Source organism: Numida meleagris, chromosome 2 (assembly GCF_002078875.1).
Source record: "Numida meleagris isolate 19003 breed g44 Domestic line chromosome 2, NumMel1.0, whole genome shotgun sequence".
NCBI classification, from domain to species: domain Eukaryota; kingdom Metazoa; phylum Chordata; class Aves; order Galliformes; family Numididae; genus Numida; species Numida meleagris.
In genome coordinates, this window is record NC_034410.1 from 15,422,797 (window position 1) to 15,450,642 (window position 27,846).

Sequence of the window (27,846 nt, forward strand, 5' to 3'; positions counted from 1 at the left end):
ATTTAAAGGCATGTTTGCTTTGAAAGTACTGTGGCTGCTTCCAGTGCCACACAAACCCACTCTCCCTGCAGGCCTGTGGGAGGGGAGCCCCACGTGGAACAGGGAATGCCAGTTCTCAGCACCACCGCTCTCCTTACAATGCTTTCTTGAAGTTAGCACTAGTCTCTCTTTGTACTCTGGTAAATGACAACAGTGATTTTCCTTCAAGATGAGATAGCAGCTAACCAGAAACTTGTTCAAGTTCTACTAGGCTCCAGTCACGGGCAGTTTGAGGCACTGGTGAGCAGCTGTAGCAGCTGCGTTGCTTTGTGTTACAGCCTTTATGTTGAGGCTGCTTCAGCCTGCAGCCCACGAGTTCTGTACAGCCAAAGCACCCACCACGCTGCATTTACTAAACGTGAAGAAAGTGCAAGATTAAATACAAAATATTAAAGGATTGATTTATTGAAACATTAATAAATAACACAGATAACACATGCCTACATTTATTTCAGTGGGAAGTTAACGGTTAGGTACCTTTGGGAATGTCTGTACCATCTCTAAAAGTGAGCCCCCTGCATGGGACATGGTTAGCAGCTGGGAGAGGCACTCCACGGTGCTCCATCCTGCCAGGGGCGGGTGTGGTGGAAGTGACCTTCAAGCTAGAGTGTTCTTCCTGTATAATTTTTTCTGTTGTTTTATGTTAAATTAATCACTCGAAGGACTTTAAGCTACAGGCACAGTGGCTTCAGGTCACAGTAGAACTTCCCTTCCAGCATAAGATTTGTTCAGACCTGAGTTTTCGGTACATCTCATGCCAAAACTGACCTCTGGCAGATGGAACCTGATCGTTACAGCAGTCTTCAAGGATGTTCTGATCGTTTTATTTTATAATTCAGCTTTACAGTAAGAAAATCAGAAGAGGGAAAAATAATTCTTTTTTTTTTTTAAAAAAAAAAAAGGAAAAAAAGGACTTAAAACATGATTAAAATTGCCCCAGTAAGACAAACACTGAATTCTGTGATTACGTTTTTTACAATATAGCCTGTATGAAAAATGCTTTTCAAACTATAAAAGATTTCTGGGAAGGGTGGAAGGTAGCTTTCCTCAGAGTTACTTGTCATATTTAGTGTGGATGGAGAATGCAAGTGCATCAAGAACATGGTGACATTTCTAAGATTCAACTCTTAAGCGCAGGTCATGAGATGACTTAACTTTTTATAGCGAACAAGTGTCTTTGTTTTCTGTCTAATTAATTTTAGTGCACTTCCATTTCCCAGAAATTAAGACTGACATACGCATTTACCTACCTACATATGCACAACTCTAGCTGTACCCTGGTTAATAAATACTCTGTGAAAGAAAAAGAGTCGGCACCAAAATTAGCTTAAGTTTTGTTTTGTAAGAAATGAGAAGGATAGGAGAGAAAGGAATAGCAAAGCTAATATTTTTCCTAGTGCGAGTGGGGAAGAGTGCACAACAGATTAGGGATAGAGGAGCTCTTATTTTAATTTGACATAAACTAACAAAACTTGCAATGCACAGAGCTCTGTCAGGTGTCAGAGACAAATACACTTACAGAGCGAGCTTGCTTTCTTCTTCAAAGCACCTGGTGCCTCAAGTATGGGTTTCAGTTAAAACAAGCTGCTGCCAACAAGAATATAGCTATCAATCAACGTTAAAAATATAAGGTGCAGCCTTTTTAGATGGATCCCTTGCTTTGGAGGGATCGCACCTACTTACAAATGCACGTTTCACAGTCCCTCTGTTACTGTGGGCTCTAACTTCCAGGATATTTACCAATTCAAGAATCTCACTTACAATCTTGAAGGATAAGTGAAGCTTCCCACTTCACTTCTGAACAGTTTACAAGGAAATTTGTCCCACACCGGTTTAGCAGCAGAAAAAACCAGATGAATTCCTAAGAGCTATCCTGTATTTTTCCAACAGCTTACAATGTATTAAGTCATACTTCATTAGTGCTTTCATCTCGTAGTACGTAAACCTGTGGAAAAACAGGTAGGGATATTTTCATTGTAACCTTATTTCTATATTAAAGTGACAGATCTACGTATTTTTTGCTTTTTCTTTTACAAAGATGATATTTTCTCTGTTATCTGGCATCAGCAAGACTAGAAATTCCTAAAGGCCCATCCACAACCAGGTTCCAAAACAATTAATGTTCATGTGGTTTTAAGGATGAAATTATTAAATTTTATTTGTAACCTAGGAGCAGCAAATCATTCAAGTATCAGTGGTGTTAGTCCTTAAATGTTCAGCTCAAAGGTAGTACAAATATTACTATAACAGAAGGAACATCATCCCAAATCCTGAGGTTCTCTTAAGAATTCAGAATTCCTTCACTTCCCAGGGCCACCTTCTCCTAGCAGTCTTAAACAACGTCATAAATTCTCAGTTCAGCTTTCTAGAAGGTGAAACAAATAAGTTAGGTTAGTGTACCATCACATGACACATTTTTTTCATTTGTCTAAATACATACATTGATTAAGGCTACATATGAAGGAAAGATTACTAGTCCTTTCAAATGCAACACTGCTTCAAGATACCTGAAAATTTGCCTTGGATTCATAGAATCATAGAATTGTTTGAGTTGGAAAGGATCCTTCCTTAAAGGCCATCTGGTCCAACTCCCCTGCAATGAACAGGGACATCTACACTAGATCAGGTGCTCAGAGCCCCATCCAGCCTGACCTTGAGTGTCTTGCAGGGACGGGGAATCCACCACCGCTCTGGGCACCCTGTGCCAGTGCCTCACCACCCGTACTGTAAAAAAACTTCTCCCTTATATCCAATCTACATCTCCCTCTTTAAGTTTGAAACCATTTCCCCTTGTCCTATCACAACAGACCCTACTAAAGAGTCTGTCCCCTTCTTTCTTACAGCCCCCGTTCAGATACTGACAGGCCGCTCTCAGGTGCACCCAGAGCCTTCTCTTCTCCAGGCTGAACAGCCCCAGCTCTTGTAGGGAAGAAGTTCCACCCCTTGCTTCATTTTTGTGGCCCTCTATGGATGCCTGCTTAAGTTAGCGAACAATCTGCAATTTGACAGAACTGGCAGAACTTACAGCAAGGTATATAAAATACCACTAAGGATTCTGACCTGCAGGTTAAATTAATTACTGTTGGCTCCTAGAGTATGGGAGAAGAGCTTGTGGTAAAGGAGAGTGACAGCGCCAGACCACATCAGCGCTTCACAGTCATGAGCTGTTTTCCAAGTGCTGTGAGCAAGCTGAGATAGCCGTCCCCAGGGGCAGGAGCTAGGCAGGAAGCTCATGCAGGCTGGAAAAGGCCTTCTCACCACCCCTTCCATGGAATCTGCTCCATAGTTTAATGCTGAGTTACTTCACAGAGTAGCAGAGACCCCTGGTGTCTGCTCTAGGACAGCATATGTATTTTAAAACCAAATGTATACAATACGGTCAATATATGCACTGTGTATACAACTACTGCCTAAAAGCTTACACACCTTCGAAGAGTACAAGCTGAAACTGGCACTGTGACAACAGAGAAGAAATCCTCTTTGATTTCATCTCCGAGTGCACTGATCAACCTCCTCTCCTTAGCTAAAGGAGATGAAACTCCCGATGGAAACGTGATGCAGAAAAAGCAGGAATATTTCTTCACAAACGGAAGAGAAAAGGACTGGAGCATCTCTTCTATGAGGAAAGGCTGAAAGAGCCGAGACTGTTCAGCCTGGAAAAGAGGAGGCTCAGGGGAGATCTGAAGGGACGATGCCAAGAGGATGGAGCCAGGCTCACATCAGTGGTGCCCAATGCCAGGACAAGGCGTAAACTGAAACGGGACATTCCGTCCAAACACCAGGATACACCCTGTCACTGTCAGGGTGACGTAGCTCTGGCACAGGCCGCCCAGAGGCAGTGAGGTGTCCTCCTTGGAGATCTTCAGAAGCAGCCTGGATGTGGGCCTGGGCACCCTGCTATGGGTGTCCTTGCTTGAACAGGGCTGGGCGAGGCAGACCCAGGGGACTCAGCCTGCCTCAGCCACGCCGCGATCCTGTGATTTACCATGCAAGAGACAACTATGCCAGGAAAACTTTCAATAATTAAGAAGTTACAATTTAAGCTCATTCTAGTAAGGTCTACACATCTGCAGGCTCTCTGCAGACTGACAGAAAATAAAAAGCTTAGGAGTAAAAGGTAAGAGCACACAAAATTAACCAAGCCAGGCACATGGTTTAAGTATGTAGTAACTAGGAAACATTAACTTGATATTCTAATGATTAAAAAGTTGAGAAAAAGGTAAGATGAGAGTATAACTGTCCTTCATCTAAAGGAAGTCAAAGTAGACATTACAAAAATACCCTTGCAAGTTCGTATTAAATGTTCAATAAGAAACAGGTGACATAAGACTCTGTGAAGTATTTGACAGGAAATAATTTTCTCATGGCATAGGGTGAGGAGGGAGTCTAGCAAGAAAATGGCTCAAGAGGATATTGGAAGTGATTGGGACACAGAATGTCATGGACACACCTCCAAGGTATCCAGCCTTAACTACTTATGTATACTCTGAAATTATTCTTCTGTATCACTTCATGAATTTAACCTAAGTTGCCTCTACTGAGCATACTACATAGAGTCAAATCAACCAACTGTCTCTTACACTGAGACATTTTCTCCTCGTGTCTCTTCCTAGAAGTCCCAGCTAATGGAAGGCATTCCTAGCTTTCAGCATCTCTTGTTGAGCATTTGCCTTGGGTTTTGGGGAATAAACTACACACCTTCCTGAGATCACCATACCACAGACTCTACTGTACAATCTGCTTTAGCTTTCTATTGTCAGAGCTAGGAGTCCCTGATACAGAAAAGAAAACATTAAGCAAGATGTTCCGAAGCAAAGAACTTAAGGAAACAGGACCTATCAAGCTGCCTGTTCTGATACAGAATTCATGGTTCAGATACCCTGCCAAAGATGCATAGCCTTGCATTATTCATATGTGTGAAGGCTGTTTTTTATGTCTAAATAACATACTTCATAGTGATCATCAACAGATGGAGGAAAGTATATACGACCCATTGAATGCACACCTTTACCTTCGCTTTCTTTGAAGATATACGTGCACCAACCACTGGGCAATAAATGGCCATACAATAGCAAAAGCTAAAATACCAGGAGAAATCTCAAAGGGCCACCATGATGGTTTCTAAGGAAAACAGAAAAGAGTCTAGTCAGCAACCTGCATGCGCATATACAACACCACATGTGTACTTCACAAATGCTTCAAATGCTATGATACCAAGGCAGAAAAGCCTGTAAGACCAGAAAAAAAATAAAAGATTATCAAATAATTTTTTCAGGCACGAATTATTCTTATCTCTTAGTCAAGGAAGAGACAACTTGAAAAGCACATATGAAGAAAGCTAGATATAAAATATTCATCTCATCCTTTCACGCTGCTTTTTGCAAACGGAAAAGACAGTATTTACCTTAACAGAGGAGGCGTGCCGACCATTTGACTGTAGTGTTGCAGATCTTGCCTTTAAATACAAAGAAAGGACTGGTAAGTGTCAAAAAGAAAATGGCAATTATAATATTTCTGCTTCACAAAATGAGAATATTTAGTTCTTCATCTTATGGCAGCTTTGCAGTCTGCTTGTATGACAATTTGTGGAACAGTACTTAAAAGGAAAGGAAGCTTTTCCTTGACATTGTTAAAGAGTGAAGTGCAACCCGCCTTCCACCACTTGGTTTCCAGCTTAACCTCTCATGCTTCCATTAAACTTCAGAGCATTTTTATCACATTTCTGTGTGTTAAAATATGAATCAGTATCACTGACTGAACCTCTCCACAGTTTTTCAAGGCTCCCCCTGCCCACGCTGTCACTGCAACTTCGTCATCTCTGGTCCAGATCCAGCAGCTGCAATCCAGAGATGAATCCAGAGTCCCAGCAGGATAACTTGCACAACAAAGTATTTAAACACTTGTCTGTATAAAGGGCAAGAAGCATTCAGTATGCCCTGAGCTATAGCTACAGGCATGTCTAACAGTATAACAGAATCCATCCAAAATTTTATAGGCAATACAGAAAATGAGAAGTACCAGAAACATTCTAAGCCTTTTCCCACATACTGTTGTGGTGCTTTCACAGGAACGAAGAAGTCAGCTTTCTAGGTCTTTCCTAATGAATGTGTGAACCAGAAGCTTCTTGACCCTGTTGCTCCTCAGAAAATGAAAGCACAGCATGAACTGCTGGAGCAAAATCTTTTACTAGTTCTTCATATACTGCTTTGGTAAAAAAAATAAAATAAAATTCATCTGTATCCAAACACCAGATTCTTGAACAGCTTTGCTGAAGCACGATTACAGTTTTAAGAAATCCTCTTCCCTGGCTGCCTTAGACTTGGAGTATGTGCATCTCATAGGACGCTGCTGACACGGCTCCACAATGCTCAGGTAGATCAAACATCAACACGACAAAGAGAACCAAGTATTTCTGATTGCTGGTTGAACTATATTCACAGCAGATTCCCTCCTCCTGTATACACTACTAAGTGAAGCAGTATTTCCACTGAAATGGAAAGAAAAAGAAACACTACATGAACAAATATCTACACTTGCTTAAGACTTCTTTCGCCTGTCCTGTACTTTATGTGAAACTCCAAGAGAGTTGGATTACTTTGAAGGAAAAGAATGCTAGGAAGAACCAATTTGCTAGCTGAGTAATGGACTCAGAAGTTCTGCCTGCAAACATTTACCAATCTGGGAAATTAAGATAATCTCATTTCCTTGAAAATACATTGAAATCTACTGACAAAGACATATGGAATCAGGTATTACTACTACCCACAGTCACAGCATAGATATTCTGTGGTTAATGCATATTGATAAGGAAGGCTGAGCTTTGCTGTATAACAGAAATGAGCAAAATAATGTATGCTTAATATCTAAGTTAATACACATGGTTTTGTTCACAGGTACAATAGTCCTGAACTGTGTTCCTGAGATTAGGTAACTAAAAGAAATTTTAAGTTGAAACAAACTAGAGAATATAACTGAAATTTATTTACAGCTTAAGAAAACGTTGTTTTAATCTGAAAGCATAAAGATATCCAGGGAGATTTAAGAAAAATGTAATCAAATTACTTCAGTGTATACCTGTGATGCTGTAGCTGCCTCCAGCACATGCAACCTCTGCAGGACATTCTGCATGTCTTCTTGCAGCCGCATCAGCACCACCGCAATCTGTTCATTGAGGCTGCCCCGGGGACCTCTGTCTGATCCCCAGCGCTCTCCATCCCCTCCACTGCCCATCTGCCCACCTTGCGAACCGTCACCTAGAGGCTGAAGTCTGTGCCCTGTGTTGGGAGGGAAAAAACAGATGCTTAAAACACAGAAGGGGTTGCCACATCTATTGAAAACGTTTGGTTTGAACACTTGTTCAGTGTTCTTCCTCCCCAGCTGAGTGCTACATTCGGGCAGTTCAAAAGCACTGGGAGGTTACTGCAGCGGCGTCTGAGATGTTTCCCTAGAGTCTCAATGTAACAGCACCTTCAGGTATCATATTCCCTTAACTACACACAGATAACCGACTTTACAGAACTGATAAGTGGAATATGGTGCTGCTCCTAAGTGACAGTATTAGAAGCGTCGTGGAATAAAAAGAACAGAGGTCCAATACATTGAACACTGGACTATTAAGTGATTCAGAATCATTAAGTTTTAAGAACCATAACAGATAGCACCAGCATAAATGAAAGCTGTGGCTAATACTGCAATTATGTAGAAAACAATGTGTAATAGATACTTTTCCAAGATGTTTCCTGGTTTCAAATAAGACACTGTAGAGGTATAAATGCACATGCATTTAAAAATAAATGCACAACTTGTAAAGAAATGCTTCGCGTGCACAGTTGAGTTTTGAAGATTACACTTCCAGAAGGGTAGGTGCTACAAACAGCAGCTGGATTTTAAGGTAAGCCAAAACTGAAACAACCAATATGCTTATTAAAAATCTCCATAACACAGTAAAGTTATTCTGTAGTGCTTATTATGAATGAAATAAATAATCTGAACACAGAACTGATCACTACTCACTGGAATTAACATTTTATTATCTATTTTTACTGTGAAGGACAGAGGCACTGTACAGCGTGACTGTCTTACTGGACAAGGCTGACCCGTGCTTCTCAGTCTCCCATCATTTACAGCCATGAGCAGTGTAGGAAAGACAAAAGCTGTGCACACAGTACCTCTCCCTCTTCTGACACCATAGAAATCTGCTTTTTCTCCATCTTTCTTCTCTTTGTGAGGGGCCCCATTACTGGCTTTGCCATCTTCTCCTCCACACTTGACTTCACCTTTTTCTTGAACTGCTCCTTCTACAGCATTTCCAAGCTGCAGATTCCCAGCAGCTGTGCAAGCATGCCTTGGAAGATCAGTATTTTCTAATAGAAGATGGTGATCTACATCCAAGAAATGGGACGAACGCTTTAAGGATCCTTTAGCTGATGTGATCGTCTCCAAGGGCTAAAAATTAACATTACCAAGTGATTAAAGTCTGTAAAATGTAACAGTTAACCAATAAAAAGGAAGAAGCAACATCTTTTCTTTCACTTGAAAGAAAAGTAGCTTGCTCTGCATTAAGAGTTTTAACAGGAATATTTGTTTTGCTACAGAATGTGCTTACTGTTGCCCAAACATACTTTCCAAATTGAAAACGTTAGACATTCATTTGAGGCAAATATTCTCAAAACAGCGAACTACTTGGAATTACTTTGGACATTTTCAGCATACAATAATACTCATTGAACCTTCAGAAGATCTCAGAATATTCAGTTTTCCCTTGGCTTTGCCTCCTAGACAGTGAAGAAGTGCCCTAAACTAACTGGTGAACCAGGCTGTCAAAAGCCATGTGCTATTAGCAACCTTAGGCTAGCAATGCTTACATGTACAGCAAACAAATCACAGTATTTATTATCAACCTGTTCAAAATTGCTTGACTGCACCCTGTATTTTTCACAAATAAAAGTAAATTCTACCAAGTTTTTCATTCAAAATCTGTGATACTGTACTAAGACATTAAAAATAGATGAGATGAACATTGACTGGGTCACAATTACATGTTTGTTCTGCAAGAGGATTGCCTTAAGGTGCTACAAGCACCCCTTGTTCAGTGAAAGGACAAAGTATTAGCACAATTACATGCTGAAGCAGACTGAGGAGTTTAGCTAGCTGGATAGTAACTCCATGAAAAAGGTCTTTTGCAATATTTAAGTTCAGTGAATGTTTCCTAGCTTTAACCTGTCTGTAGTTATATTTCTACATGTATTTCTATATACGTCTACCTGAACTAAAACTTTTCCCATTCAAGTTGGGAAACTGATACCTATCCACCCAGTCCAATTAAAGGACCTCAAACAAGTTTAAACAATACACAAGACAACTGGGAGACAACCTACACAAAAGACAGCTTGCAGCACTTCTAGAAATCAGCTTTCACAATAGGTTTCGCTGCTGCACAGAATTCTGATTTGCTAAAAGGAACTCTCTAAATCCTCAGGAAACAGACGGGTAAGAAAACAATGCAATACTGCAGTGCTTGCGGGTCTTTCTGGTCCCCTGCACTACTCACATACTCCTCCCCTGAATCGGGAATCTAGGTGTTGGACTCTACCAAGTCTACACTTAAACGGGATCTCTGAAAGAGGGCCAAGACAGAAATTCAACTAAGACCGCACTTAATACAAGCAACAGTTCAGTGCTAACTAAGCCAGTACAGTTGGTGCCCACCTTTTACATGGAAGTCAAAGATGTATGTTATGGCTGAAGAGAGTGCAAGACCACCCACAAATCACCATCATCTCCCACTTCTCTAATCTAAGCCACTTTCTTTCACTAGCCTACAGGCCAGCTGCTTAGGCTTATTCTTAGGCTTATTTATTCTAAGAAATAAATGCAGCAATTATCGGGCCAGAAAAAGAGAGCAAAAATCCACACAGTTACAAAGATACTTCCTGATGCTGAGGGACAGCTGAATTCTGGTCCTTCCATACATTATTAGACTCAGAATTAATCTGTGGATACAACCCTTACTTTCTTCATACTGTTGTTTTTGATGGTTGTTTCTATGAGCTGTTGGTTTTGATTGTTTTCCCTCACCTAAATTCTCGGAGGGCAAAAATGTAGAGGCTGTTAGACCAGTATTAACCAAGCTGTAAACAACTGACAATAAAAAGAACACAAAATGATAGTCCAAATAAGAGAAAGGTATGTATGTGTTATTTCATTCACCTCTGTATGTCCAGATTCACCTAACAGATGGGAACCTATTTAAAAATAGGCATATCAGCTTCAAACTACATATAGGAATACTAAGCCCTTACCTCTTCTAGTCCAAGTTGCTCCATCGAGTCACAATAAACTTCACTGTCTGAATCACTGGTTAAGTGCTGAGTTCCTGAGACCTCTTCAGTGTTCTCCTCATCTGCAACTGTATTTAAAGGAGGTATGCAAACATGCTTTGTAAATGTGAGCCAATCTTGGCGAGTAAAGCAACCAGTTAAAATATCTAGGTGAGCTTCAATTCATGCCCCTTTCATCTACTACTGTCATCCTATTAATATAGGAATTATACAAAATGTTTGCTAAAGGAAAACCGAACATCACAGAATCACAGAATTGCTCAGGTTGGAAAAGACCTTCAGGATCACCAAGTCCAACTGCAACCTAACCACACTACCCTAACTAACAACCCACCGCTAAATCATGTCCCTGAGCACCACATCCAAATGGTTTTTAAACACATTCAGGGAAGATGACTCAACCACCTCCCTGGGGAGCCTGTTCCAGTGCTTAACAACCCTTTCTGGAAATAAGTTTTTCCTGATATCCAACCTAAGCCTCCCCTGGTGCAACTTGAGGCCATTTCCCCTTGTCCTGTCACCTGTCACCAGTGAGGAGAGACCAACTGATATTTCTATGTTCTAAGACAAACATTGTAATTTTTGTCTGTTCATTCCACTCTCCTTTACAATCCCAGTATAAAGTAGTTTTGTACAAAGTTATTGATTTTAAATTGGTAGATTCAGTTAATTTTCCATGCTGGCATTCACAATATTTTCCACCTTTGGGAATGATAAATACAGATCTGAATGATTTTCATTTAATGGCAGATCAGCTTTCAAATACAAATAGTATACACATAGATAATACAGTGTTTTTAAAAGATAACTGCATTTCTGAATATTTGACCTCCCTCTGAATTTACCCTTCTTTCTGTAAAAGATGTTAAAAAAGCACCTTATTTTAAACTGCTAAAAATTGATTTAATTTCTTAGTATTCTTTCTTCACATCTGTACTACTGGAAGACACCACTTCTCATTTCTGAAACCCAGGATTAAGATTTCCAAGAAGAAAATATGCAGATTAACACTTGATCTTGCAAGGAGAATACCTTGGTGAGCACAGTTGTTAGCTACTTCTTGGCTTGGCTCTGTCTTCTTTATTTCTTCCTCCACATTCAAGCCATTCAGGGCAGATTTGGTCTGGATGCCATTCTGTATATCTGGGATAAAGCTGTCCTTGTAACAGTCATTAGCAACAATATTTTCCAAATCCTTAGCAGCTAATGATTCTGTTTTCAGACTCTTACATTCTGTAAAAAAACAGGAAAACTTTGCAAATAGAAATCCAACTATATAATAGCTAGAAAAACAGTTCTTAAAGGAGATAACTTTCTAATGGTCTACATGTAAAACATATATGCAGAACAAAATACAAAAATGCTCCTAGATTCACATTTGCAGGGATTGTTCTGTTACTGTAAAAAGTATCAATATAACAGTTTAATTTGCATAAAGAGCAGGTGATGTTTAAAACATAACTAAGCAATTCCACCATATGTCCCTCTGATAAATTAAATAATTATCCTAATGTCCTTGGAGGGAAAAAGAACTGCATAGAATTCTAAATGTGTAATTTCATTTGGTTTTCATTCGACACTGGTACTATTCAAAACTCTTTATGAGCCCCCTAAATGAATGCCATTGCAATTTCTGTTTTACTTTCTCTGAAGAAATGTGATTTTCAATTCTACCATTATTAACAGCTGTTACAAGCAACATTGGCAACAAAAAGGAAAACAATACATGATATTCTATCAATTCTTAGATAACACCCTGACATAACTTTCTAGCAGAATCAAAAAATGTATGGCAGTACAACAAGTACAGCATTCACAATCCTTTGGGATTTTCTGATAGTTATACAGTTAAGAAAAGAAACGAAAAAACTTTGGAAGAATCACAGCATGTCTGAGGTTGGCAGGAACCTCTGGTTCCATCTGGCCCAACCCCTGCTCAAGCAGGGACACCCAGATCAGGGTGCCCATGAGTGTGCCCAGGTAGCTTTTGAGTATCTCTAAGGAGATACAGCCTCTCTGAGCAACCTGTGCCACTGCTTCATCACTTGCACAGTGAAGAAGTGTTTTCTTAAGTGTTTCCAAGAGACATTGGTCAAAGTGTAGAAAACATACCCTTCACATTTTGCTGTAGTTCTCTTTCTTCTTCTTCACGAAGACCTTCTTCTTCTGATTCTGCTCCACTATCACTACTTTCAGCTTTTCCATTCACAGCCTTTATATTTGGAGTGGAATTCATGACGTTACTAAGGTCTGAGAAAACATTCAATGAGGAAAAAATAAGTATTTTAAAAGAAACCAACATACAGCTCCCCCAGAAATATCAGACGACCACTCCACAAACGCATTTCCATATTAAAAGAAAATCAACGAATGCCAGTTTTATTTCCATATGCTCTTCCTTAATTATTTTAATGTTTGTCTTTTGTGGTTTACCACAGAATGCCTGACTACTCATGAATGATTCTGAGGAAGCCTACTGAAAAAAGAGCACATTACACGTTACTTTCACCACAAAATCTCTGACCGAGACTACTATCCACAGTTCTGGTACAGCTACAGTAACATTTTATCTAGGACTGATATGGCCATTTTGTTTGAATCCCAAAGTCAGTATTTCCATAGAATTTCCCTCTGGGGCTGAAATGTTTCAAAATTGCAAACTCTGAAGCATTCTATTCAATTATGTGAGCAGCTGGATTCTTTGGAAGGGAAAAGTTCTATCAATCTTTTTCCACAGTGGTTTAAACAAAACACGATAACAAAATGTACACAAATATTTATCTGGCAAAGTGCACATGGAAGTAAACACTCCAAGTTCAGTGAAAAAGATGGTGTAATAAATACACATCGTGCAATTGTTTGCTTGTCTAATGACATAAATATATATATACATGTATAAAACAAATACTGAAAAAAATAACTGCTAAGCCTTTGTTTTCTATATCTGCGATTGCTTCAAGGTTCATAATTTACTCAATACAATAATTTAGTATTGCAAGGTAAAGATTCCTAAAAATATAAAAAGGAGAACTTAAGTGCCTTTTCTACAACCTTCTGAAAAAAATATAAATACATACTGATGATATAAACCTTGTACATTAGCAGAGAGTGATGAAGGTATAAAGTGGACACAATTACTAGACACTCCCACACTTTACACGTTGACCACAAGGCTGGATTCTGTCTGCTTTAATTGTCATCACAGCACTCCGTCTGCATAACTTGCACATTCCCATGATGGAATCTTGAAAGATTAATTAATGTCAAGTCTTAAATTAATTAGGCTTAACATTAAAGAGCAAAATAATATCCAATTATACCCAAGTTGCCAAACCAGCTCTGCTACTTTCTTTGCTGCATGTAGAGCTAAGCGTTTTCTACTTTAATCTTGCAATGAAGAAATGATTTGCCTTCCCACCATCCTTTAGTTTCCAAGCTTACCCATACTGCTTAAAAAAAAAAAAAAAAGCTTTTATTTAGATATAATGAGTTCGTTAAATATCCTGTTCACCTCAGTCTTACTGTGAATTAAGCACTCAATGGGCACCCTGCATCACCATTTTGGATTGATTTAATCAAACTTTTATCTGAAAAGCAACTGGAAAGGTTATCATCTCTTTTGTAGACCACAAGAATATAAGCAATCACAAAGTCGTTCTATTATTCCTGCAAAAACTGTATTTGCAAAAAAAATGACTTTCACAGGAGATTCCCATCGTATTCCCTGTTTATTTCTCATAAGCATGTTTCACGTACTGTGAATCTCAATTCTAGAGATGTTTATCAGGGAACAAACAGTACGAGAAGGACAACGTAACAGCTACATCCTCTGCAGCACAAGCAGTAAGCACAGTGACAGCTCATTGGCAATGGAGAAGCAGGCATCACCCTCCCCACTGAAATAAAAACAGGGTGGGGAACAAACACGCAAGCGCCTTACCCGCTCGTGGGAGTAAATGGGAAAAACAAGACATGGGGACACATTGGGCCATAGAGGCAGCTGATTAAAAACCTGTAAACCTCCTCATCCTGCCCAAGACACTGTAAAAAGCCCCAACCATACCACCAACATATTTTCTAAGATTTACTTTTTTTGTTTTTGAAGAGAATGCTGTTGAACATTCAAATGTTTTCTTGGTACTCTATTTCAGCAAGGAGATTATTAATTTGGGGAAACTTCTGAGTGCTACATTACACCTATTCAAATAGAATCATAGAATGGTTTGAGTTGGAAAGGACCTTTAAAGGCCATCTGGCCCAACCCTCCAGCAACGAACAGGGACACCTACACTGGATCAGGTGCTCAGAGCCCCGTCCAGCCTGACCTTGAGCGTCTCCAGGGACAGAGCATCCACCACCTCTCTGGGCACCCTGTGCCAGTGCCTCATCACCGTTATTGTAAAAAAGCTTTTTTTCCTTGTATTTAACTCCAATCTAATAGAAAGGTAGAACCGAATAAAAGTATAAGGAGTAGTAGCAGTATGCCATGAAACACCTGAAAAACAAAATCCCTCAGGATCATATTTCTTCCACAAGGTTACTCTTAGCAACAGCGCTCCTAAAGACCACAAAGAGACACAGCTTTGATGCTGGCTCTGAAGAACACAGCACATGCTCACAGGCCTCACTGAAATACCATGCTTGATTTTGTCCTTTTCCTCAGAATCCCTACAATGTTACTCTCACCAGGTCCATCCCCGGTTGCTTCTACTTCTATGGGGTGAGAGCACCAAAGCCTAATCAGAGCCAACTAGTAGCAACTTCCATAGCCTCAGGGCAGGTCAGTAGTTGTTCCCCGAGGAATGCATCTTTTAATATGAATAACTCTATCAGCTTGATAGAAGCAAAATGTTAGCTACTAAAAGATTATTTCTATGACTTTTACTTATAGCACCTTACATACGGACTTCTTTGTACTACTGTGTTTAAGTCAACTAATGCTCTGTCCAAATTTGGGTATCAAGTCCCCGTAGACCTGTATATATAAATGCTGTAGAAAGTTACTTTGATAATCAGGTAACTAGAATCCTTTTCTTTCGTTATAACCCAGCGTTGCATGCTTGTAGCTGATCCACATAGGCTTCCTGTTTCAATTCCAAGTTTATGCAACTATGTTCTGCCACTTCTCAATCACCTCCACCATCACAAACCTCCACCTTCTTTTTGAAACTGATGCATTCCCATACTGTATTACTGTAAGGAGTGATCCTTTACCATGGGGGAAGGAGTACATTTCAGGGTTTAGCTATGCTTTGCAAATCCTTCTGATACTTGTCCTTCCATAATGGCCTTCCAACCAAAAGCCTATTTGAGCAGTCTATAAAACAGCCTATGAAAAATGCCTCCCCTTTTTCTTTAATTTACTCCAGATGACCACAGCAGCCCTGTTTTGTCCACATTCCTCCCTCTGCTTATGTGCTACTCAAGCTGTTACATAAAAAGAGATGCCACTTTATTTCAATAAACAAAATAATCAACAATAGTCATGTCTTTATTCACCATTTACAGACACCAAAACAATTTGTGGATAAATAAACAAATATTAAGAGCAGCTTCTTCGACATACTATTACCTTGCAAGAATGCACTGAGGATTACTGACTTAATCATTCTGGACCTTTACGTTTTTCTTCTGTTCAGTATCAGTGGAGTTCTTCTCCATTCATATCACTCGTACCTATTCCCCTGAATTTTCAGGGCACTTTCCACATAAAAATAAGGCTATTGAGTTTTACTTGGATTGACATATACACGGTTTTCTTCTTTCTGTGCTTGGACTTCTGCCAGTAGAGACAACCTGCTTGTATTTTTGGACAGTTTGCAGCTCAGTAAGGACAGCAGCTGACCTGCAGGCAATCCCAACAACGGCAGGCAGTTTCATGTAATAAGACACCAGACATCCAGAATACAGGGCCATGAGCACATGCAGGTCAGTTACATGGTGCATGTGCAGTGAGAACAGTGGATCGAGGCTTTGCCAACTTACTGTCAACACCTTAGAAAGTGATCATGCGTAAGAATGAACATGAAAAACAGCTGCTTCTCAGATTTTATATTAACTTTTAATAACTGTGATCATTCCAGGATCCAGGATGTCCCCATGTCAGGCACTACATTCCTCTGGGAGAATGAGCAGGACTTGCTATGTTCTCTTCTGTGTGGAAGAGATACAGACAATATTTGGAATTTTTTTGTCGTGTAAGAAGTAGAGAGGAGTTTTATGTACTAATGTGATGATACATAAGTACACACTAATATAATAACATACATCTGTCCCAGGAAATGCATCAAAATCCCATAAAGAAAACTGAGTTGTGCTTGAAAGCAACAGAAAAACCTATTTCTGGGTCCAGTCAACAGGAATGTAATTTTAATCAAAAATTGTTTTGCCCTGTACAAGAAAAAATACACAGGAAATAACATCAAGATTGTGTGCCCCCACAACCTACTCTTAGCAACTGAACAGTGACAGCCTTTTACAAGGCCCATATTAAACACAGTCTCACAGATAATTGATGGCTTTTCCACACATCTTTGAGACTTTGATTAAAGTAATTATTTTTCTTATAACAAAGTCATGCATAAAACACTAACCCATGCTCACTGGGCACAAAAACTATTACTGGTGACTCAGTTCCAGAAAGAAACATAATACAGCCAGGTTTGCCTTGTACAAGATGCTTTTGGAAGTAAACTGCTAAAATGCTGAGATAGATACAAAAATAAGACCCACACCAGCCTCACTGAATATGATCTGTAGCCTTCACAGAATCTCAGAATGGCTGAGGTTAGCCAGGGACCTCTAGGTCCACCTCTTCCAACCCCTGCTCAAGCAGAGCCACCTGGAACAAAGTGCCTGGGACCACGTCCAGGATTTTGAGGATCTCCAAAGAGGTGACTCCACAACCTCTATGGGATATCAGTGCCAGCACTTTGTCATCAACACAACAAAGAAGTGTTTCCTAATATCTAGACAGAACCTTGATTACAGCTGTTAGCTTATCAAAGGAGATGAGAACTGGAAAGAAAGTTTAGAGCTCAGAACTTGAAAAACCTCTCTCACCCACCCACCAGTTTCTCCTGCCCCACACGTGCCCTGCTTTAATGCACCTCAGAGTGCGTCCCGAACTAGAAGTGCTGGAATGGATGTACTCACTTGCTCTAACTGCATGCATACCTCAGTGAATATTGCCTGTTAAGCCTAGCTCTCCCATCCAAGCAACTGTTCAATAACTGTATCTGCCTGCAACTTCTGCCACTCACACAAGGTGCTATTGAAGTGGTGCCCTGTATGGGCAAAAAAAAAAAAAAATGCACTGCAATCAACACTGTCCCAAAGTAGCCTCGCTGGCAGTAGGAGTATGAGATATTTTGCTTCAACAGAGCTTATTACAGTTGCAATTACAGCAGTTCCAATACACCTGGGAGCAAAGGGCTCAGGAGAAAAACAGCAGGATGACTGAAGTATTACAACGCTGAAACTTTCCGATCTCCACAGTGTCATTGTGGAAGGCAACCTTTAGTGTTCACAAAGGTTTACAAGGAACACCTCTGCTCAGCATAAAGGCAGAGGGTCAGCTTTATTTAGTGAGATTCAGTGATATAACTGTGTTTTGAAGTGCTAGTCTTTTTTAGCAGTGGGCTGGACATCAGATTTCTTGTTAATTAATTAGCAAGTACAAGAAGTTAAGGCTGCTCTTCTAAAGCAACAGCATCCCTGGCAGGAAAGGTGACCTGTCCCCACCTTTCCCAATATTCCTCTCCTCTTCCTCTAGCTACAGACAGAAGGGTCCTTCTGTAACATTGCAAAAATTACCTGTTCTCTTCGGTAGCCCTAAGACAGATAAGGGTCCAGCTTCTTCTCTGATGTCTTGTATTTTACGTACCTGAATTTGTCAGTGTTTTTTTTTTTTTTTTCCTCTAAAATACTTCCTACCTGTCAAAAACTTTTCTCTGGAGAACCTTGGCTTCTCAGCTGCAGTCTGAGCTTTCAAAACACTGTCCAGGGTACATACTCTTGAAATATTCCTCAGACCTATGTAGCCTACCAGACAAAACTGTTCCCCCTCCTCAACTCCTCTTCTGATTTCCCAGATGTAAGGCACAGCACACCAAATCTGGGGATCGTAACACATAAATTAGGCAAGTTTGTCTTAGCTGCCACCTGGTATTTTAATGCTGGCATGTGAGGCCTCAGGGCTGTTCACTAAGGTGAGCCACAAGCTCTGTTGACTCAAACACAGCATTTCAATGGTTTGCATTTAACATTAACAATGAAACCACAAGGAGTAGAAATTGAATTTTAAAAGGCTACACTTCTGTTGAGAGGCCAATCTGCTGGAGACAATAATGCATCAGACACACATTGTCTGGTAGCAGATGTTAAAGCAAAATGGTATACTTCACTGATGATATACTTTTTAGGAAGTGGCATGCAATTCTTACATAGATGGACAGTCATTTTCACACAGATAAAAGCCTGATGGAAAAGCAAAAGGCAAACCTTCATTCAGAATGGGCCAAAAGAGAGCAGAGTACAATACAAAAAAAAGGGACAAAGAGAAGGGGCCCGCTTTCCAGGACATAAGAATTGCCTGTCCCTTAAAAATAAATAAATAAATAAATAAATAAAAACAGCTTCCAAAACAGAAGCTACACAGAGTAGGGGGAGAGGAGACTGAAAGAACTAACACAATCAAAAATAACAATGCATCAGTTTTTAAGAGTACTGTCACCAGTGTCTAACCACTTCAAAACAAACTTGGGCAGAGCAGTTTAACTCCTTAGCATGGATCTGGGAAAGTGAACGTAATCGTGCTGCCATATTTCTATGAAATATTTTAAGACCTGCACTATGAACAATACTGATTATTTCCAGCTTCACTTTTCATCAGGGAAACAGTAAGAGTACTGAAGAAAGGATTTCAAAATCTTAAATGTAAATGGAAAGTTCTACCATAAAACAATGGAATTCTACAAAAATTTTGTCTTAGTGTGACAGAATTAGATGTTATAGATTTAAGTTGTCTGTGGATTATCACACATCACTAAATTTATTGCAACAACAGCAGAACAGGACAAAGTTGAAGTTTGCTATTCTGTGTTAATTTTACTTACATTGCCTTGTGTTTAAAGCTGCATCTCTGAACTATACCTGTTTTGGTTAAAAAATTTTGGATAATTATCTTTGAACTTCTGTGATTCTTTTTCTTCCTGAGTCTTTTTGTTTGTTTGTTTTTCTTTTTAAAATAAGCCGCTTGTGGCACTCTGCCACAGACACCAAGTGTAAGTCCTTATTACACAGCTGACTGACCTGAATCTACTGATACTCTTACAATCTTGCCTATCAATCCAGCTGTCAGGCAAGCTCATTAAATTCCAGACATGAAGCATGCACAATTGTAGTTAAGAAAAAAAAAAATACAGTTTCAAAGTGGCCATTTAAAAACCTCAACCATTACCTTTACTCAAACAGAATGAATAACTATTTACCTTCCTCTGAGACTCCGTGCCAAAACCAAATCAAAACTCTGTTCGCTTAAGAAGAGGAAAAGACCCACATACAAAAGGAAACTTTACCAGTCATTGCTACTTCTTAAACACATCAAATTCATTTGTGCAATGGTTTGGTTTTTAGATCTGTTACAAGTTCTCTTTCTGCATTTCAACAGTTTTAACTGAAATTAAGACAGATTAAAATGACCAAGGCTTATATTACAACCTTACAAGCACATAACCTGTAACATAAAAACTATTATCAAAACATTTTCACAATGGCATTGCTAAATAAAAGCACCACATTGACTTTTATACAGCTATGACACCGCCAGGTTTGCCACTTGTCAGAAATGTGAAGTGCTTAAAAAGATTTTTGCCCTTGTAAATTTGAGTCTCAGAAAGCTTAACCTGAAAGTTTCACAATCTCATCTTATATTCTGAAGGTGTTATGAAACCGTGATTAACAATGCCATGGGTTTTGACTGGGGAAGTTTTGTTTTTTTTTTTTAAATAAAATTCAGATCAGATGACAAAGCTGCATTACCATGTAGCAGTACACATTTTTAACAGTCATTCCTTTTATAAATGAATAGGCAAGAGCTAGATTTGGCTTTAAATACATCTCTTTCTTGAGGAAGATTTTTCCTGCAGCAGCTCAGAGAGCATGGAGCTAAAGATCAGACACACAGCTTCCCAGGCCTAATTTTGTTTTTTACCTCAAAATAGAAATAAAATTTCAGCCTAATGAGGTGGCAAACCCAGAAGTCACAAGCGTTAGCAGAAAATTACTACAGCACCAAAACAATGGAAGAGATGGACTTATCCATAATTTCTTATTCCTACCTTCCAAGTATTTAGATACTTTCTCCATTCGAACTGCCATATAGTAGAGAGAATGAACAGAAAGATGCAACATTTAGCTTTAAAATCACTTACAGAAAACAAGCACCTCCCCCCCCCAAAAGCTGGAGTTGTGATTATTAATAGTACAAAGGAAGGTATTTGTCCGAACCTGAGGTTAGGCCAGATCCTCTGTTCTTTTTATCTTCTACTATTTCATAGAACGGGCCTATTACTTGTAGTAATTCTTCAACTTTGTCCGTCATTGGCATACTCTCAAGTATCTGCACAAGTCCAAAATATGAAGTACCTCATGAAACAGCATTTCAATGATTCATCCATTTCAACTAACTTTACAAACTGTCAGCCATTGACAACTCAGTCATACTTCACGGCATCTCTTAATACATTATTGCAATTTATTTATTAAAAAAAAAAACCACAACATCATAAACCAAACCTAACTTACCATACAAGAATCCTAATTAGCTTTATTAACTTTTCCTGGATGAAGAAAAGATGGGAGAGCTCATGCATTTGCCACCACTAAAGGACAGCATTAGCAAAGTGTTAGCAGACTTTGGAATCCATTATTTCAGCAATTTCAAAGTAAACCAACTCAAAGTTCACCGGGCTGCTGTTATCTGATGTGATTTACTTTTACAGACTACCTCTCCACAAAGAAAATAAAACCGAAAGACTTATTTGCCAGAGGATTCTTCTGGTTTGTCAGACCCTGCTGTCTACAGTGGAACCTAAGGTACAGACCAAGAGTACTCTCCCAGGTCCATCTGAACCCAAAAAACCCGGAATACAGCAAAACTGGGACAGTGTAAAGACACAAAGAGCAAACTGGTCAAGTTCTGCTCTTAGAGTATTTGGAGCTTTTACTTAGACAAAAAGTTCTTCATTTTAACTTACTGAACCAACACCTTTAATCATCTGAGAAGAATACTAAGTTTTAAATCTAAAACAAACAGAAGGTGTTTCAGTAATCTAGTGTAATAAGTTTTAGATATTTTTATACCATTCTAGTTTAAATCATTTTGAGAAGTTTTTCACTGGTCATTACTTTTTTTTTTTTTTTTTTCAAAAAAAAAAAAAATGAGGATGAAGAAAAGTAACTGTACCGAAAGACTCGGGTAAAAGCAAACTGCCATCTATGGTACACGTCCTCCTTTAGAAGGGCAATGGACAGAAACAGATTGGAGGAACAAGTTGCCACAGAGCATGCATATCACATAAAAGCACCAAGCACATCACTCAGCAGAAGCCAAAGCTACAGCACTCCTTTATGGGTCAGGCTGGCAGGTAACAAGCCACTTGCATATCAGTCAAATACACAAGGAGACAAGGATCCTATCAAACTGCAGAACTGCAGTTTCACTGATGCTTCTGACCTATTTAGTGTACATAATTCATTCTATATTTGTAAGTGGGAAATGCTCAGTGCTCAGATATGGAGCTAGAAATGAACCAGTAGCAGGAAAGGTTTCTTTTTCTTAAAAACAAGAAAGAAACAACAAAAAAAACCCACCCAGCATTGATAGAAATAAGAACCCTCTCTACAGCAACACACTTGTACTTAGTAGGTATTTACATTTGTCATCTAAACCATAAGCCAACAGCTTTTACGAAAGAAAAAAAGAAAAAGAAGAAAACAGGCAAGACAAATGAATTCTAAACTACTGTTTCCTTTGGATGTCAGAAAATTCATATATGAAGATCCTTGTTTTAAATTAAAAACACCATAGTGATGCACTTACTCAAGCCATTACTCAATATGTAATACAATAATTTCTTTATCATATAAATAAATTAATCTAAACAGTATTACAACATAAAAGTTTCAGAAATGTGACTTGGAAGAGATATTTACCTTAAACAAAATGCACCCGAGCTCAGATTCATCTTAGCAGGGACTAAGATGCTAGATGCCCACCCAGCACCTCAACATCTCACCCAGACCCCTTACCCAACAACTGCAGTTTTCAACACTACCACACAAGGGAAGGGAAAATAAATAACCAAAGTCATCAAACAAGTCTACAATAACATTAATGTTGTGAATGGGTCAGCAGACACATCCAGCCCAAACACGAGCATTAGGATTATGCCCCACAGAGGGGGAGGGAGGAGAAATATGGCAACAGTATACTCTTATGCAGAGTTACATCAGTATCCAAACATTACCTCCCACCCTGACCATGGATAACTATGCAGCAGCAAAAGAGCCCATGCAATAACACCATGGAGATTAGCGCGGTACGTGCTTATAGAGCAGCCCAGGGGATCTACCTGAAACTCACTTCTACTGACGTTTCAAGTAGAACAAATCAGCCTGCAAAAGCTGAAGCCAGCATTTCAAGTGTGAGAGCTGAAGCAGCAGCAATGCAGGGTAAACAGATCCCTGGTTTCAAAGCTGAATGAGACAAGAAGTCATTTGCTCTCCAATCCTTACACGTGATCTCTACAGAGGCAGAATATTTGTGCTTCATTTGGGTCAAGTAAGCAGGCTTCCTCATAGGAGACTTTCTAGGGTGTTTGTTTGGTGCAACGCACTACACAACTTCACCTAATTTTTAGCATCCTGACAAATCAACTACCACATTGAAAACAGCAGGTACACTACTGATGTGTCAATACATTTCAAAACTAAGGTTTGAAAGGAAGCACTAAATCTGGTGGTCTGAATTCAAAAGAAACTGTTACAATTTAGTGCAACAGTTTAATTTTTTTTAATTTACTGAACTAAGATGAATAACATAGGGCCTCCTTTGTTTTCTGGAGGTGTGGCGGAATTACATTGTTTGCTTCACATTTTTCATTTTAAAGCAGCAACAGCAGTGCCAACAAGAACAAAATAATCGAAATTACAGGTAGAAAAAAAGAAGTAGTTGAATTCCAGCTCCTTACCAAGTAAAGGTTTTTTGCTATACCATCAAACATGCCAAGTATTCCAGCAGACATTTAAGACAATTAAGATACTGTCCTAAGAGAAAAGCAAGTGCATTCAGAGTAAAACTTAGATTTTCCTCTCCTTGATGCTAACCTCATTATAATAAGTTACAGATATATCTTCATCCAGAATGACAGTTAAAAAAAAGAAAAAATATACTTAAACTGGAAGGGCTACCTAAAGTAGATACAGTGTAAACGACTGCAGAGCAAAGGGTTAGGCAGTAAAAGACAAGAAACCTTAATTCCGAACATTTACCTTAGTTAATGCTTCAGTACTTCTTTACCTCTGTCACTTAAGCTTCACATCAACTGGAACTTTTGTATTTCCCCCAAACCAACCCAAATTCAGTAGCTTTAAAGGAAACGACAGAATTTTATTTGTCCCACGGGCCAAACAGCATAGTACTCAAGTGTAACAGCTCATATAAGGAAGAATTCATTTGGAGCTCTGACAGCATTCATTGAGAATCCCTTCACATTTCCTAGTTTAGCTCATGGAATATTTTTTCTAAAAGATACCTTCCACTTGTTAATAAATTTACCTTTTTCATTTCTTCAACGTAAGCTATCATGGCTTCTTCTTTGGACATATCTCCCAGGGCACTCCAAGCATCCCTAGGAAAGAAAGTCACACATCTTCAGAGACTGGAAGGCCCAAAGGATTTTTTAGCCTGGACTTAAATAGGTCAGTTACATAATGCTCAAAGTTGCTCTCATACAAGTAAAATGTAAAAATTAAAAAAATGCAAATTGCTGTTAAGTCCAAGTTTGTAATTTGCTAGGATAGTTAAAATAGTGGAACATACACAAAGAAACAAAATGAACAGCCTGGGGACTAAGCAGTTCCTCACTAACCAACCAGTAAAGTTGTTTGTAAGTCCAGATATTATGAAAAACACACACTTCCCTTTTGACTGACTTAAGGCCCTCTACAACAGAAAAAAAATAATGCCTAATACTTATCTGGCACCTACAAATACCTAGTAATGTCAGTAAGTCAGAATAGGCTGCAATAAAAGTGTGTTGTACCTCACATCTGAGTTTAGCAACAAAGGAAAGATACACCTGTCTAATAGGCAAATAATTTTATCATTGCCCCCAGCTACCACCACAGTTACTCATGAAAATACCCACCTCACCAGTTCTGCAAGACAGAAAATGTCAATCAAACTATTTAGCATTGCAGAAAGAATCTGCCAGAACACAGGCTGGAATTAAGCATTTCCTTACCCAGTACTGCACTTGGTTTGACACTATCCTTACCTTTTATCAGGCTACTCGTCCCACTTACAGCAAAACCCCAAGGCTGTGGGATCACATTTCAGCCACAAACAGCCAGATGAGTGGGAGCTTACTGTCCCAATCATAAAAACATACCTTCTCCCCAGTTCACAGATCCCAAGAAGACCCTGACCACAGAGACAGCAATAATAATTTTTCCTGAAAAGCAACTATTATAATAACTTAATGAGAGGAGCCTTCATATGGGTTTTCAAACAGATCTTCACAGCGCTTGTAAATTGCCAAAATACTGTCAGCAGCAAGTCCTGCCACAGAGCAAATAATCCAGGCACAAACTAGACTTCTCCTCAAGAGCTTGAAGCTGTATCAAAAGCTTTCAGTGAGCAACTATTTACTCCATGCTCACATTATATAATATAATGTAAGAAGGAAGAATTCTAGACACTATTCTACATCACAGTGTGCAGACCGCCAAGTTTTGTTCTACGATGTGGACATACACTGCAGAGATATCATGATGGTTTATAACAGCTCAAAAAAATCATCTGAGGGAGAAACTCAAGAAGGAAAACAAATCAAGTATCAGAGATTAAAAAAGAAAAGAGAGAAATAAATTATTCCTCTAAGAACTACTCTTGTTAATATGTCCACCCAAGCATAAAAAAGTCATGAAAAGTTACCATTTATATCTACCAATAGGATCCCAAAATCCAGGTCTTGGAATGTTACAGGGTCCTTGCGTTGCCTGCTTATAAAAGCTATAGAACTTCAGCATCATTTCATTCGTTGGCTGGAATGAACCTAGTGAAAGCATTTTAAAATACAATTAAAATGTAATCAAGTATATTAGCAAGTATTTTGCAAGCTTATTATTTCTGTCAGAAAATAGCCTGCAGTTTATTCTGGCCTCATTCACAGCAGTGCAGTTAAAGTCAGTGAAAAACATCTTCCCTTCATCTACCTCGAGTCAGCCTCACTGACAATATTTACTTTACAAACAGAGAGCAAGCTGCAGATTAAAAAAAAGGGACTATAACCTTTACTGCTTCTAACGTCAGAATCCACAATTAGCAAAAAGAGTAATAAGTAACAAAGCGCAAGGCTCCTTTCACTTAGTTTAAAGGGGCAGATTCCACTTCCAGTAACCAAGTATGTCATGGGTCATTTTCACATGGAAAGCAGTAATCTACCAAAAGACTCCAGAATCTAAAACAACAACTCCTTCCGCAGCGTTTCTGTTTACTCGTTATTTGACAGGACTTCCAATTACAGCTTCACTCGCTCTTCCTCCTTTTGTTCACTCTTCTTCAGAACAAACATTTGTAGAGGTAGGAAATGTAAAAACAAAACTGCAATAACTGGCAGAAAAAATTCATACTCACTCCTTTAAATCAAATATTCTGGAGCTGGATTTTTGTCATTAAGGGATGTCAGCAACGACCTTTAATCCCAGTTCCCGACAAACCCAGCTTTACTTATCACAGTAACCAAAAGGACACATTTTGATTTTTGTCTCTGTCGTTTCGTTAACACTCAGCAGAGGAAACCCATGACACCAGCTCCCAAGCCGTCAAACCAAGTCAGGATCTGAAGAAGGCCCTTCCCCAGCTTTCCCCGCCCAGAGCTGCGGGTCGGTAGGGAGCTGCAGACCCCTCCTGCAGGAGGAACTTCTGTCCCGAGTTCGGAAGGTGCCGAACCGGCGTCTTAGACAGGACGGGGCCCCGCTCCCCGCGCCGCCGCCGCGCAGACCCCAGCCGACCGCGCCCGCCCCGCCGTCCCCAGGCCGCACTCACCATTTTTGGGCAGGCTCTGGATCACCTTCACGGCCGCCTCGAACCGGGTGGCGTGCACGGAGCCGGTCTCCGCCATCTCCTCGTCCCGTCCTTCGCCGCCTCCCGCTCAGCCGCCGTGCCGGGCTGTGTCGGCGGAGCGGGAGCAGGTCAGCCTCCCCCGCCGTGCCGCCCGCAGCACGGGAAGGGGCAGCGAGGCACCGGGCCGCCACCCCACCGCCCCCCGGCGGCAGCGGGTGCCCGGGGCCCGCCCCGCTTCCCAGCGCTCCCCCTGCGGCGCGGCGCGGCGCGGCGCGGCGCAACACACACAGAGCAGCCCGGCCTCGCCTTGCAGAACGAGCGCGGCCCCCCAACGCGACCGACAGCCCACCCCTACCTTCCTCCCGCCGTCAGGCGCCCATGTTATGTCTCCCACGGCAGCACCCTTCCCCTCCCATCGCACCGCCCCGGGGCCTTCCGGGGCTCGCTGGGAAACGTAGTTCGCCACCGCCCGGCTCCGAGGCCTGGCCGCACGGCACCGCGACCGGCTGGCCCGGAGCCGCCGCCGCAGGCCTCAAGGCCGCGGCCTGCCCGTTCGCTGCGACCTCCAGCACTGTGATGTGCGTGAACGTTTCAAAATGTGCCGTACTGCGCCCATCAACGGTGCTGACCGCGCATCTTCAGGGGATCCCCTGCTGCCCTGGCAGCCTGCCTCGCCGCTTCCTCCCCTTTCACAGCTGCCCTCTTACCCACACCTGCTTTCACGTAATTCACCTGAAATATCACTCCAGTCACACTTTCATGGACTCCTACTTACATTTAAAATCCCATTCCTAAACTTTTAAAACCTAGAACCGTGGAAATAGCTACTGCCATGGTGTTCAGAATGAGTGCTGTTGCGGTACAGCCAGCTGTCTCACTAGCTAAACAAATGCCCTTATTCAAAAGCACTGTGCATCCAGCACACAAGATCAGACAACAGTATGCTAAAACTGATTTTGTAGTAAGTGGAATAGTTTACCCAGCGAGCCTCATGATGAATTAGTAGCCTCATCATGCGGAACTAAGTACAAAACCTTAGCATTCCAGTCAATTCCTTTATCTGGTACACAATAATATGTATTTTAAATTCCTCTTAAGGCAGTTGTGTGCTCACAG

At 40.3% G+C, this 27,846-nt stretch overlaps 1 protein-coding gene across 2 annotated transcripts; it reads right to left on the bottom strand.

The window, feature by feature from the left end:
* ACBD5 (acyl-CoA binding domain containing 5) lies at nucleotides 420-27,245 on the bottom strand. Of its 2 annotated transcripts, none has more exons than XM_021389050.1 (13): nucleotides 27,086-27,245; nucleotides 26,713-26,835; nucleotides 25,600-25,720; nucleotides 24,220-24,292; nucleotides 20,889-21,000; nucleotides 12,492-12,629; nucleotides 11,412-11,612; nucleotides 10,341-10,447; nucleotides 8,208-8,484; nucleotides 7,114-7,313; nucleotides 5,444-5,494; nucleotides 5,051-5,160; nucleotides 420-2,404 (listed from the first exon to the last, which is right to left on the bottom strand). In XM_021389050.1, the coding sequence occupies exons 2-13, from the start codon at nucleotides 26,786-26,788 to the stop codon at nucleotides 2,392-2,394; spliced, it is 1,479 nt and encodes a 492-aa protein (XP_021244725.1). In that variant the 5' UTR covers nucleotides 26,789-26,835; nucleotides 27,086-27,245; the 3' UTR covers nucleotides 420-2,391. The 2 variants fall into 2 exon arrangements, with proteins under 2 accessions (XP_021244725.1, XP_021244726.1); XM_021389051.1 differs by having other exon boundaries at nucleotides 5,045-5,160.